Source organism: Alosa alosa, chromosome 16, assembly GCF_017589495.1.
Source record: "Alosa alosa isolate M-15738 ecotype Scorff River chromosome 16, AALO_Geno_1.1, whole genome shotgun sequence".
Taxonomy (NCBI): domain Eukaryota; kingdom Metazoa; phylum Chordata; class Actinopteri; order Clupeiformes; family Clupeidae; genus Alosa; species Alosa alosa.
In genome coordinates this window covers 24,200,960-24,215,065 of record NC_063204.1, presented here as the reverse complement: position 1 = coordinate 24,215,065, position 14,106 = coordinate 24,200,960, and the positions used below count along the sequence as shown (strand labels likewise).

General features: G+C 38.7%; 1 protein-coding gene across 1 annotated transcript; it reads left to right on the top strand.

Moving 5' to 3' along the window:
• The first annotated feature begins 512 nt into the window (after positions 1–512).
• On the top strand, positions 513–13,525 carry LOC125309158. The gene is made up of 13 exons (XM_048265885.1): positions 513–1,151; positions 1,380–1,475; positions 1,870–2,103; positions 2,189–2,351; positions 2,463–2,522; positions 2,882–3,410; positions 4,839–5,017; positions 7,425–8,014; positions 10,396–10,491; positions 11,879–12,112; positions 12,184–12,343; positions 12,431–12,490; positions 12,629–13,525. The coding sequence occupies exons 1-13, from the start codon at positions 561–563 to the stop codon at positions 13,150–13,152; spliced, it is 3,516 nt and encodes a 1,171-aa protein (XP_048121842.1). The 5' UTR covers positions 513–560; the 3' UTR covers positions 13,153–13,525.
• The last annotated feature ends 581 nt before the right edge of the window (positions 13,526–14,106 follow it).

Genomic DNA, 14,106 nt, shown 5'->3' with positions numbered 1-14,106 from the left:
CTTTTTATATTCATTTCTAGATTAATATAGCCCACACACTGCACAGTCATTTTAAGTCATAAGACTAAGCATTCCATTACACTGTTCTTTGTATAAATGTATGTAACAAATAAAATAATTTGAATATGAATTTGATAACAACAAAGAACAGAAATGTGGATATCTGTGGACAAATTTCATTTAATACACATTCAAGCTAATTTAATGAATACCTTTTAATTGACATTTCCTCAAAATAAGTTCTTAAACTCAGCAGAGGGAAGAATCTCTGGTCAATCAAATACAGACACCTACATCTGTCTTTCTATGTCATATTTTACTTATCTGTTCTTTTCCCCCATAATGCAACACTCCACCTGATGCAGTGTTGTTTTCTTACAGTGCTCTCTGCACTGCTGTCCCTCCCACTTCCACACACACACACACACTCTCTCTCTCTCTCTCTCTCTCTCTCTCTGGAGGCCACTCCCTCTGCTCAGTGCCCAGCCTTTTCCACAGAAACAAAAGTCAGTTCTGCCTCCAACTTGACTGTAGGAGAATAGAACAGTGAGTGATCCAAAATGGCAGAAGCCAGTGTTGTATGGGGCCAAGACCATTTTAGCTGTCCAATCTGTCTTGAACTTCTAAAGGATCCTGTGACTATACACTGTGGCCACAGTTTCTGTATGGACTGTATCGCAGGCTGCTGGGATCAGGAAGAGCTGAAGGGAGTCTATAGCTGCCCACAGTGCAGACAGACCTGTACACCCAGACCAGTGCTGGGCAGGAACACAATGCTGGCTGAAGTGGTGGACAAACTGAAGATCATGGGACTCCAGGCTATTCCTCCTGCTCAGTGTTATGCTGGACCTGGAGATGTGGAGTGTGACGTGTGCGTTGGGAGAAAACGAAAGGCAGTCAAGTCCTGTCTGGTGTGTCTGTCCTCTTACTGTGAAACTCACCTCAGAGTTCACAATGATCTCAACCCAGGGAAGAAACACAAAGTGGTTGATGCTGCTGCTAAACTAGAAGATCTGATCTGCTCTCGTCATGATAAACTACTGGAGGTCTTCTGCCGCACTGATCAGACATGCATATGTGTGCTGTGCGTCATGGATGAACACAGAGGACATGATACGGTTTCAGCTGCGGCCGAGCGAGTTGAAAAACAGGTAAGACTACAATAAACAAAGGATTGTCCACTGAATTGCCTCTGTGTATGAAATGCACTTTAAAATGATATGTGCCATGCCTTGCAAACCAGATAGTGAACTTTACCCCCTGGCTTATGATTGAAGAGGGTGTGTTTGTATTAACACTAAATACCTGCACAATGTGTTAATAAAATATCTCACAATATGTGGTGAGATTGCAAATGGATTAATGTTACCTCTTCACAGAAACAGTTGGAGGAGAGCTGCAGAAAAACCCAGCAGACAATCCAAGAAAGACATAAGCACCTGCAGCAGATGAGAGAGGCCATTAAGTCCCTTAAGGTGAGTTCCAATCTGAAAGGTAAAGGGACAGTCTGGAGGTTCCACGGTGTCCAGAGCAGAATGTGGGCCCAGAGAGATGGGAGTCCAGCAGGCATGCTATGTAGTTTTGATACTTAGGCTATTATTCTGACAGTGCACGATTTCTTCCCAGGCCTCTAGCTTTTTCAGCCTATAGGGCTGAAAACCTTTTAAACCTTTATGGCAGTTATGAAACAGAGTCGCAAAATAATTGAAATGTCCTCTTGTATCTGACTGTGTATCTGACTGTACACTGAGTGTATTTCACTAATTCACAGATTGGGATAAATGCAGAGACCAAATTTCCCTCATGGGATCAAAAGAGTATATATACTTATACTTATACTTATACTTATACTTACTTATTTCCAAACAGCACTCTGCTCAGGCAGCAGTGGAGGACAGTGAAAGGATCTTTACTGAAATGATCTGCTCCATTGAGAGAAGACACTCTGAGGTGACACAGCTGATTAGAGATCAGGAGAAGGCTGAAGTGAGTCGAGCTGAAGATCTCATGGAGAAACTGGAGCGGGAGATTGCTGAGCTGAAGAAGAGAGATGCTGAGCTGGAGCAGCTTTCACAAACAGAGGATCATACAAGCTTTCTCCGGGTAATCTTTAGGCAAAGATATGATAAAGAAATTACACAAAAATGTCATGTGTTTTCCTTAATAACAGCTTGTGTTGCTTTTGCAGAGTTTTCAGTCTCTGTGTTCCTTAACTGACCCAGAGAATTCATCATCCAACCTCAGTTTCTGTTCAGATGTGTCATTTGAAGAAGTGACGGGAAATGTATCTCAGTTGAAAGATAAAGTAGAAGATGTACTTAAGCATGGAGTAGAACAGATTTCAATGAGAGGTAATGAATACACAAAGAACATTTTGTACTACTCCACCTTCGTACTGTAGGTACATTTTGTTTTTATCTGAGTAAAACCAGTCTGATAACTGATCTCTTCTGTCTCTACAGCAAAAGCCATACAAATATCCTCTACCCATGAGCTCTTGACCAGACAAGACTTCTTAAAATGTAAGAATAATGCAAATTACAGCTAGAAGACACTACAGCAGAGCTGTGATTAGCAAGAAATAACACATTACAAAATGTTGATTAAAATAATTAACACATTACTGTACTATAATACTTTCTTTAAAAATAAGTAACACATTACTATACTATTCATTAAAAAGAAGTTACAGATTACTCAAACAGTATGAACATAATTATATTCAAGGTAGAACTTTTGTACCCATTTTTCAAAGTGCTATTACAGTACATTCAGTGCACACTTTATTTTTAGGTTCTAGACTACACAGTAGTGCTTCATTAATGAAAGACAAATATAATGATAATTATCTCAATAACTGTTATATCTTTTTCCTCCTCAGACTTGTTTCAACTCAATCTAGATCCTAACACAGCACAACTATATCTTCATTTGTCTGATAGTAATAAGGAGGTTACTGCTAAAGAGAAGAAGCAGTCATATCCTGACAATCCAGAGAGATTTGACCATCATCAGGTGCTGTGTAAGGAGGCTGTGACTGGAAGATGCTACTGGGAGGTGGAGTGGAGCCCAGTATGGGGAGGTTCTGTAGCAGTATCCTACAAAGAGATCTGCAGGAAGGGAATAAATGAACAGTTTAAGTTTGGGTACAATAAGCACTCTTGGAGTTTAGACTACCACTCTTTCACTGGATGCTCTTTCATACACAATGGAGAGGTGACTCAACTCAATGTTACTCCCAGCACAATGATTGGAGTGTATGTGGATCACAACGCTGGAATTCTGTCTTTTTACGGCATCAGTGGTGACAAAATGACCCTCCTGCACAAAGTCCAGACCACATTCACTCAACCGCTTTATCCTGGTTTTTGTATCAGATATTGTGACAGAAAAGTGAAGCTATGCCATTAGCTATGCCATTTTGTTTGGATGTCATCAGGGGTGATGAGTCTTTTCCATACATACTGGATAGACCCAAACATTACCTCACTATGTGGCTTCATTTCAGACCCTGACTTGCCTTCGCAATCACCTGTCTCAGTCAAATGCACGTTGATTTGGTTCAGACATGTATTTGTTGTCAAATAAAGCAGGACTACGCATAATAAAAACATCATAATTTCTAAGGATACAAGCTCTTTCAGAATTCCCCGGCACCCCAGTTATGTTTTGGTATTTTTTGAGATCGGCTCACATTCATGTTTATTCATTTTTAATTATCTGATTCATTATGGTCTGTATATCATGTCTAATGCATTCATAATTTGTCATTTGTACATCCTGAAGATAGTGCACTTCATAAACCGGACTTTGTTGTATAGGTGTTTGGTGTTTTAATGTATACTGTACATATCAGAATCAACAAATATGTCCTGTTTGGCTTGTCATATGATAATGGGTGTGGAGGAGCAGTGGTAATGTTACTGTCTGACAATTGCAGTTCTAGCCTATTGCGAGTCCATGTCATAGATAGGCTAGATAGAGGTATCTGCTATAAATACCAGTCAACTTTAACTTTCTAACACAAATGTAATATTTTTTTGTTGTTTTTTGGTCCAAGCCCTAATGAAACAAACTGTGAAAAAAGTTGTTTATTTTTTGTGAGAGAAATCATGAAAAAATACTGGCCTCACTTTCATCTGGGTTTATGCATTTAAAGATGTAGGCTATGTGTTCAGGAGAGAGCCTGAACACTGGTGGTTATAATGAGGTATAATTACCCTAATAAGATTTGATATTGTAGGCCTATTTCAGTAAGGATTGATTTATGTAAAGCCCTGCAGTTTCAATGTCCACATGATAACATGAGTAGTCTCACGATCAGAGTATGTGATTATGTTGAATAACTATTGTTTTTTTTTTACATTTGTGGTTGTTTGATTTCATCAGTGACAGTTCCACCAATGGCCACTAGAGGGAAGCAACTTATTACTGTTCAGCAAAAAAGCCTTTTGGTTCTGAGGGCAAAACTTTGTATTTGGAGATCATGTACTGTATGCAAAACGACAAATGTTATTGTCCCATTCAGTACTAAAATTCTGAAAATATTGAATTGCTTGAAATTGATTGAAATACATAAAGTGAAATTATGAATGCTAAAAAAGTAAGTCTATTATGCTTATATTCTTACAACCATTTTTTTCTCTTTTTCTAGATTGGTTCTCCTGTTTGTTATGATTTTAAATCTGTATGTGAACTCAGAATAAGCTCACAGAGAAAAAAAGAGGTGCTGAAGTCTGGCTTCATACAAATAAAATGCATTATTATAATCTTTTCACATGATGATCGATTTTAAAAGGAGTTTGACAGTCGTCAGTGATGAGTACTGTGGAGGACAGTGAGAGGATCTTTACTGAAATGATCCGCTCCATTGAGAGAAGACACTCTGAGGTGACACAGCTGATTAGAGATCAGGAGAAGGCTGAAGTGAGTCGAGCTGAAGATCTCATGGAGAAACTGGAGCGGGAGATTGCTGAGCTGAAGAAGAGAGATGCTGAGCTGGAGCAGCTTTCAATAAGTGAAAATCACAACTAGAATATGATGCATAGCCTATATGGCTGAACCACAGCCATGGGTAGGATATCCATTACCAAAGCCACAATCACAAGTGCTATATTGCTTACAACAGTTCCACTTGCAACTAATCAAATTTAAAGACATCAAACGTTTTTTCTATTGTTAATTTAGATATTTGTCAGTTTTTCCTCTGCCCCCAGAAATAGTTCCAATTTATATCCTTGCCAAGCAATGGAAAATGCACTTGATTTAAGCCCATCAACATAAATACTGTATGTTCATAAGCTTATATGGATCTTTTTACATTTTGCTTTGGATCTGATCTGACCAGATTTAGATGGACTTTAGATGGACTTTAGACTGATGAGGTGAGGAAGACTTGATGAGGTTATAGTAAGACTTTCTCAGCTCAGTGAGAAACTAGAGGATGCTCTCCAGGACATAACAGGCATTTCTACAGCTGGTATGAATTACATACAATTACCTTGAAAACAGCACTTCTGAACAATTTTGATACGACTCAGAAAACTCTGCCATATATTTTTTCACATTTGTATTCTTTGCAGGAAAACTTGTTAGCCTTCTACCAGCGCTTGTGCCCATGACTAGGATTTCCTGACATAAGAATAAAATACACACACATGTACTCAGGTGCAAGTACATCACATTTACTCATTGAAAACCAGCAATGTGACTGAAGCTAACCCTTCAAATCCTGACTGGTTTTTACATGCTGATTGGTAGATGACAGCTCATGCACAAGTTTAGTGTTGGGCACGAGGGTCCTCGGTTTGTATTTTTGGAAGACGACAAATAAAACAGCTGCCTACTTGGATTAAGCTATACTTGAATTAATGCCTAGTCTACATGGTTTAGCCTGTATTGGGAGACCGGGGCTGGTTGGAACACTTTTCACTCTCGGTTATATTTCTCCGTCTTACAATGCGTTGAAATGGTCAAATTGTTATGAACTGAAAGCTTGGGATCTCATCTACAAAATGTATACATTCAATGTCAACAAATGATCCCTTGTTTTGAATTATTTATGATTAAAGTGGTGTTGTGCACGTGTGCCAACCTGCCCCATGCACGGGGTTGGTTGGCACATGTAGTCGGGGTTGGTTGGAACACCTATGTTATAGTCCTTTGCAGTACTCCTTTTGGTTTTGTTTGAAGTGCTCATCTATATCACTGCCTGTAGGGCTTTGCTGATGTCTTTCCTGTGTGTTTTTCTTCAGTAGGGCCCACCATCAAGACCAATTTGGTCCCTACCGAATTTTTTTTAACTTCAAATGTTTAAAAATGTCTGAAATGCTTCCAAATGTAAAACTATGTTCAGTAATTACAATAACAATGTTAAAATAAAGATTGATGATGTTTTATGCATAAAATACAAAGTTTATAGATTTGTCACAAAATAGCCATAGGGAATGTATGTGCCAGCCAACCCCAAAATCAGTGTGCCAACCTGCCCCGCCCACATTAGGTCAAACTTTTTTGCACAAATGCTGTTAGCCTGCTAATATCAGTCACCTCAGGTTTTCAAACTTCATTTTAAATTATAGATGAGTCCCCTAGCAAACAATTATAATCTATATTTTTTTTATATCCCTAACTATTACCCTTCTAGGATGTATTTAGTGGGAGGTGCATATTCTAAGTTTTGACACTACAAAATTAAAATGTTGTTCTCACCTAAAGGGTTAATGACCTGGAGACCAGTTACATACGTGAGTTTACGCTACTCAATAAGGCCGTCAGTTTAGTGTTGGAATTTTGTTGCAGCTCCCTCTAGTAGCCTGGATATTAACAGTGTTTCAACCTGCCCCTGTTCCAACCAGCCCCGGTCTCCCCTACAGACTTTTTGGTAAATAAAAAAAAGTAAATGTTGTCATATTAGGCTAGGCTACTATTATTTGCCTTTGTGGGTTGACAAGGCAACTGACAATAGCCTACATTTTAGGAGATGCATAGCAATGACCTATTAGCAGTTACAGTAGCTCGTCATCATTTTTGTCGTCACGTTGTAGTTCGTTTGTAGTCCATGTGGCCTTTTATGTCCAACAGTTTTAATGTGAACTTGGGAATTTTCCGTTTTTGTCACCTGACAAGCGTCTTGCACTATATTTTAAGCAAATACAGTTGTTTATTTAGGATTAGTGAGCGTAGACTATGTTTTAACCTGTTGTGTCATCCGTGTTTGTCACACATTCCGACGGCAAAGCACATGAACACTTTGCTGTGGGAAAAACAAAGTAATCACGGGGGCGGTCCTTGTCATTCCCAGGTGCCATGAATGCAGGCCACTCCCACTTCTTAACCTTTTTCAGAAAGACGAAACTGATTGTATCTGACTTACACGTGTGAACAGAGAGACAGAGGATCGAAGACACAGATATATTGATCCAAAATGGCACAGGCAAACGTTTTGTGGACCCAAGACCAGTTTAGCTGTCCGGTCTGTCTTGAACTACTGAAAGATCCTGTGACTATTAACTGTGGTCACAGCTTCTGTAGGGACTGTATTTCAAACTGCTGGGATCAGGAAGAGCTGAAGGGAGTCTACAGCTGCCCACAGTGCAGACAGACCTTTACACCCAGACCAGTTCTGGGCAGGAACACAATGCTGGCTGAAGTGGTGGACAAACTGAAGATCATGGGACTCCAGGCTATTCCTCCTGCTCAGTGTTATGCTGGACCTGGAGATGTGGAGTGTGACGTCTGCACTGGGAAAAAGTGCAAAGCTGTCAAATCCTGTTTGGTTTGTCTGGCCTCGTACTGTGGCACTCACCTCAAACTTCACAATGATCTCAATCCAGGAAATCACAGGGTTATTAATGCCATAAGGAAAATGCAGGATATAATCTGTTTTCATCATGATAAGTTATTGGAGGTCTTCTGCCGCACTGAGGAAAAATGTATATGTGTGCTGTGTGCTATGGATGAACACAGTGGACATAACATGGTGTCAGCATCAACAGAGCGGGCAGTGAAAGAGGTGAGACAGTGATCTTTTCTTGGTTAAAAGTGAAGGAACATTAGCTTCATACTCATGCATTGGGTACCAAAACATGTACATTATTTACCCAATGTCAGTACAGGTAGCCTATCCTCATACTGTAGATGCCACCAAAATAATGTAAGGAGAGTAGCTCTGTAGGCTACAGGCTGCAAATAATTTTGGCCTAAATGTTATATTCCACATGAAGCACACAAAGGTAATCGTGTTGATAAACAGCTGTGATGTTGGCGATACGTGATAGGCTTCTGCTACAGCACAGCAACAGATCAATTCAATTGAACATGAGGTGGCATCACAGATTGGGGTCTACCATAGTGCCTTATCGGTTCATCATGCAGCATGTGTTGTGACTGACTGTAACCAGCCAGTTATGCTTTGTTGCTCTGTCCTGTGTATTATATTGATTTGGCATTGTTGTTTGGTATTAAAGGGGGACTTGGTAACTATTTCAACTTAATGAACCAGTTTAGAAATCATTTGGATCCAAATGACCTGTTCCAGTGAAAATGGTGACATAGCGTTTCCCCTAGCATTTCCAGGCGGAAAACCAACCTTGCAACTTTGGGACTACAGTCCCGGTAAGGGAAGTGAGAAACAAGAAACTTGTTTTAAATTGTGTTTCTTATCTTCTAACATCCACATTGTTCTGCCAAATTTATGCTAACCCTTTCCCTAGCTTGTAAACAAATCCATGTGCTTTATCATTACCTTTTTCAGTTTGAAATAGCATAATGCACAACTTCTCCAGCAGAGGGGGAAATATAGCTAAGCCTGCCAAGTTTCCCATTGGGTCATTCCATGTCAATTCAACCAGGGCCCACGCACTTAGATCTCAAAAAAATCTGAAAAAATTACCAGGCGTACCTATGTTACCCAGGAGACACACTGTACAATTACTTTTATGTAATTTCAATACTTTCCAAGTTACAGCCAGTTTTATGGGGGAAGGGGGGTGTCGATTTGGTTCTGCCTGTGTTTTGTCAAAGTTCACAAGCCCACACCTCAAGAATTAAACCATGTAGGAGGCTCACATGTTCCATGCTGTTACATAAATAGGAATAGTATGTAGCAAAATCGTCACGTTTGATTTGGATGATCCTGCTTGGTCAAAGCTGTCCCTCAATGTTGATCAACATTTTATTGGAGTTATGGCTGGGCTCTGTTGAGGCCTTCAGAAGACATATTTGTACTCAGCATACAAATATGCTTTTCCCCTCATTGAGATAAGTAGAAACACTCTCAAAAAACAATAAACAGAAAGGAAACTCATATCGGTGTTTGAACAGCAGACCTCACAAATCTGAAAAATCATTTTGGATCTCATTTTCAGAGCACCCTAAAATAAGATAATACACACATTTGGTGTCCAATGTTTTAAAACTTTAATCTTGTGCCAGGACAATTATTTTTGAGTCATTATGTGTCAAATCAGACAAAATCCAGGAAAATGGTTGCAGCACCGACTCCGATTTTCCTTAAAGTTTGTCTGCACAATGTTTAGGTTAACTAACTAAAACCTGCAATTTTTCTCTTTTTTTTCAATTCTGTTGTTTTCAGTCTTTTTGCCCTTGATTGTTTACACTCTGTAAAATGCCTTATCTTGGAGGTTTGGACATTCATATCTTAAAAAGTATTATTCCTAGCCTGACCAAACTTTGTAGAATGGAAGACAAATATGTTCTTAGTATGATTTAAATCATTAAAAGTTTGTACCACAGTCTCATTGGTTTTATAGAAGTTTCTAGTTTTAGAAAAATAACATGCAAAAAAAGTGATATTGAGGTCTCAAAACTCCTTTATTGAGACACACCTGCCATCAATCAGTGTTTACTTTACAAATATAATCCTTTGTTGATGTTGTCCCAAAATTTGAAGTCTCCAAAACAAAAGGCCATGACAATAATAAGGATAAAACAAGGCGTGTTTGTTTTGTGTCATTTTCATACAACTGAAATGGTATGTGGGGTAGCTAGCCAGAGTCGGACCATACAAATCTATGTGGAAATAGCTTAGTATATGGACATTTAGTGTGTAAAGTACCAGTATTGTCCCATTCACAGAATAAATGCATGTACTTACAGGTGTTTTGGGGAACATAGCCTACTGTAACACCATTATAAAAGGAGCAAATTGCTTTGCTGTGTTTCACCTGAGGGGGCGCTAAAATCTATTGTTTATTGTAAATGTTTATTTTGGTTTGGTGTTGCCAAAACACCTGCAACTGCATGCATTTATTCTGTGAATGGGACTTGGTACAATATTGGTACTTTACATATTAGCAACAATCTTACATATTAGCAACAATCTTATCTGATTTGACACAGAATGACCCTTTTGTTTTCAACCTTTTATTTTAGAAACAGATACCAGAGGCACAGAGGAAATCCCAACAAATCATACTGGCAAAAGAGGGGGAGTTCCTGAAGCTGAGATCAGTCCTGAAGAATATCAAGGTCAGTATAAGAGAACACATTTTAGTCAACAATTGCTTCTATTTTGTAAATGTACAAAATTACTGAAATTAATTAGCCTGGAAGCCAGCCGAACTTAGCCCCGCCCATAAAAATTGAGGTCGGGAAGTTCTGTCTGGACTTTTTCCGTTGTGGAGCAACTATGCCCGAACCAGAGCGGTTCGGTCCAGAAGAACTCCTGAACAGTTTTGTTCAGAGCTGAAAATGCAACTGTGTTTGACAGAGAACAAAATATTACCTTTCAGTATGGTACGATGTCTTTGTAAATGACCTTTAATTACAAAGTATTTCATTCATCCCAATTCTCCCTAACAAAAATGCTGTTGTTAGAAGGTAGACATTTAGATTTTGCCATCGCGTCTGTTGTAGAAGATATTGACAGTGCAATAACTTAAAAAATCAAACAGAAAACAATGTTAAGGCAATTGTGGAGAAGAAGGATGGTTCGGGTAGCCTGATGAGCCAGACCCACATCCAAATGTTGGGTCTGGGGACATACCATTGGCAGGGCTCAACCTGAGGGCGGGATAAACGGTTGTCTTTCAAATTCCCTCTGCACACAATAGGATAGGGCTACAACCCATGAGTCCCATGCAAATTCTGACTAGGCTAAAAATTAAGTATAAAAGCACATCATTTATTTATTTTAGGGCTGTCAATCAATTAAAAAAATGTATCTAATTAATTACATACTCTGTGATTAATTAATCTAAATTAATCGCATATATAATTTTTTCTGTGAAAGTATTTTAAATATTTAAATTCAAATGAATCATTGAATAATCAGCATTAGTGACATTACAGTTCAAAAACTCTTATTATTATTTTCACTGTTCAAATAATTGCCATAATAATATATGATATGACCTAATATGCTGAGGAAATAAATTCAAATGTGCTTCGGGAAGAAGTTTTTTCCCCATACAAGGCATTTCAGGCCACAGATATAACCTAGGGGACACGATGACAATTAATTAACACTCCCCTCAATGTCAACACTTATTTCTTTGCATTGATGTGCGACTATAGAGTTGATGAACTCCGGTGATATGCAAATTCCTTGCTGCAGACATTGCAGAAGACTTTATTTTGAACACTTTATTTTTTATCAACACCATCAGGCCATTCTTTAGTATATGTAAGTATATGTTCCAATCAATGATCCAGGCAGCACGTTTTCTTCTCTCTCCTTCTTTTTACAGTCTAATTTTTACTGACTAGAATGGCTCGGGGTCAAAGGTCATACGGAATCGATCGATTAATCTGCACTAATTTTTTTAATCAGTTATTTTTTCTCAAATTAATTAATCAAAATTAATCATTTCATTTCTAAAACACCTTAACTCTTCTTTCCTGTGTTTCTTGTAAGACTTCTGCACAGGCAGCAGTAGACGATTGTGAGACGACCTTTAGAGAAATGATCAGTGCAATTGAGAGAAGACGCTTTGAATTAATAAAACTGATCAGAGATCAGGAGAGGGCTGAGGTGATTCAAGGTGAAGAACTCTTGGAGCAACTGGATCAGGAGATTGCAGGGCTGAAGAAGAGAGACGCTGAGCTGGAACAACTTCCACACACAGACAATCACATCCATTTTCTGCAGGTACGGTCAGTGACAAAGTTGATTTATCCAGAAATGTCCATTAGATGATAACCTTGTGTATTTTCCTTCAGAGTTTCCTATCACTACGGGCCAACACCAATTCTGAGGTTTCGTCCAGACCAACTGTGCTTCTGAATATGTCCTTTCAAGAAGTGAAGGACAGTGTCTCTGAATTAAAGAAAAGATTTGTGAATTTACTTCAGAAAGATTTGGCATCACTGTCCAAACATGGTATTGTACTACTTTTGCTATTTGACATTAACAAAAATTACTACTTGAAGGCTTGAAAATGCTTATTTGGCCTTTTGTCTTCTATAGTTAGAGATGTAAAGATTTTCCTACCCAATGAGCCCAAGACCAGGGAAGAATTCTTAAAATGTAAGACACACACACACACACACACATATGTACATGTATTCACTGCTCATATTCTTTCGCATCATGTGACGTGACACATGGTTTTTCCTTATGTTAGTGAAAGGTCTGTTGTTTTCTCACTGTTTTCATCTGTTCTAGATTCCAGTCACTTCACAATGGATTCCAACACAAGTCATCCATCACTTATTCTAGAAAACAACAACAGAGTGGTTTCAAGAAACCTGTCACTACAGACATATCCAGACCATGCTGAGAGATTTAACAGCTGGCAACAAGTGCTGTGCAAAGAAACTGTTAGTGAACGTAGCTACTGGGAGGTTGAGTGGTCAGGACAAAGTGTAAATATTGCTGTTTCTTACAAAGACATTGACAGGAAAGGATGGGGTGACGAGACCTTATTTGGATGCAATGACCAGTCTTGGTGTTTAAGCTGCTCGGCCTCTAATTACTTCTTCAGATACAATGGTGAGGAAACTATACTGCCATCAACTCCCGGTTCCTCCAGGATAGGGGTGTTTTTGGATTACAAAGCGGGGGTTCTGTCCTTCTACGGTGTCTCTGACATAATGACCCTTTTGCACACAGTTCAGGCTACATTTTCTAAGCCCATCTACCCTGGCTTTTGGCTGGACACTGAATCAAAAGTGACATTTTGCAAATAAATGTCTTTACATGGAGGTTGGTGTTCCTTTGACTGAGCTAATGATCAGCCCAATTTGCACAATGCCAGACTGGTGAGTTGCATGGAGAGAGCATATCGCACCCATTCCGGATCATCTTCTGATACTAGTGGACCACTTGTCATAGACCACAAGTATTGTTAAGTCTGAGTGTATTATTTTGTTTGTTTTTTGATATAATGATAAAATAAGTGATAGGTGGATTTAATATTTTGATGATTTGATTGTAACATTGATGTGAATGCATGAGTGATTTTAGAATTTCTCAGGGGTATTGTTTGTTGTTTGTTATGTTGAGAACCTATGTAACCAGCGTGCAATTCTGTGGTAATAAATGTAATGATTTGAACTCGTAGATTGCTTAACCTGTATTATTCAAAAGGGGTTTCCAAAACAGTGTGTACACACACACACACACACACATACACACAATATGTTGTTGGGTTTACATAAATACAACCCTAAATAAAAAGTTGGGACATTGTGTAAAATGTGAATTAAACAGAAAGTGATGAATCCATATTTAGCTGCAAAAAGGACATACTTCACAACATCAAATGTTGGAAAATTTACAAATTTCACCATTTCATGGAAAATATATGTTCATTTTGAATTTCATGTAAGCAACACGTCTCTGGTCAGTGAAATGGTACAGGGATTTAACCAACATTTGAAGCTTTAGTTGGGAACTTCTCTGAAAATAACTTTTCTTAGCTACTGAAACTGTTATGGTACAAATAACAATTCATCATTTATTAAGCTTTTGTTACTTATTAGTTTCTGTGGTAATATGGTGGCAGCATGGAGGGGAGTGTCTCCAGGACGCTGGTTTCACTGTTAAGCCTTCATGAGGTGTCGTGGGCCTAACTTAACGAAACATCGGTGAATGAGGGTGCCCACTTGATAACCACAATGACATGTACTGCTGTTGGATGG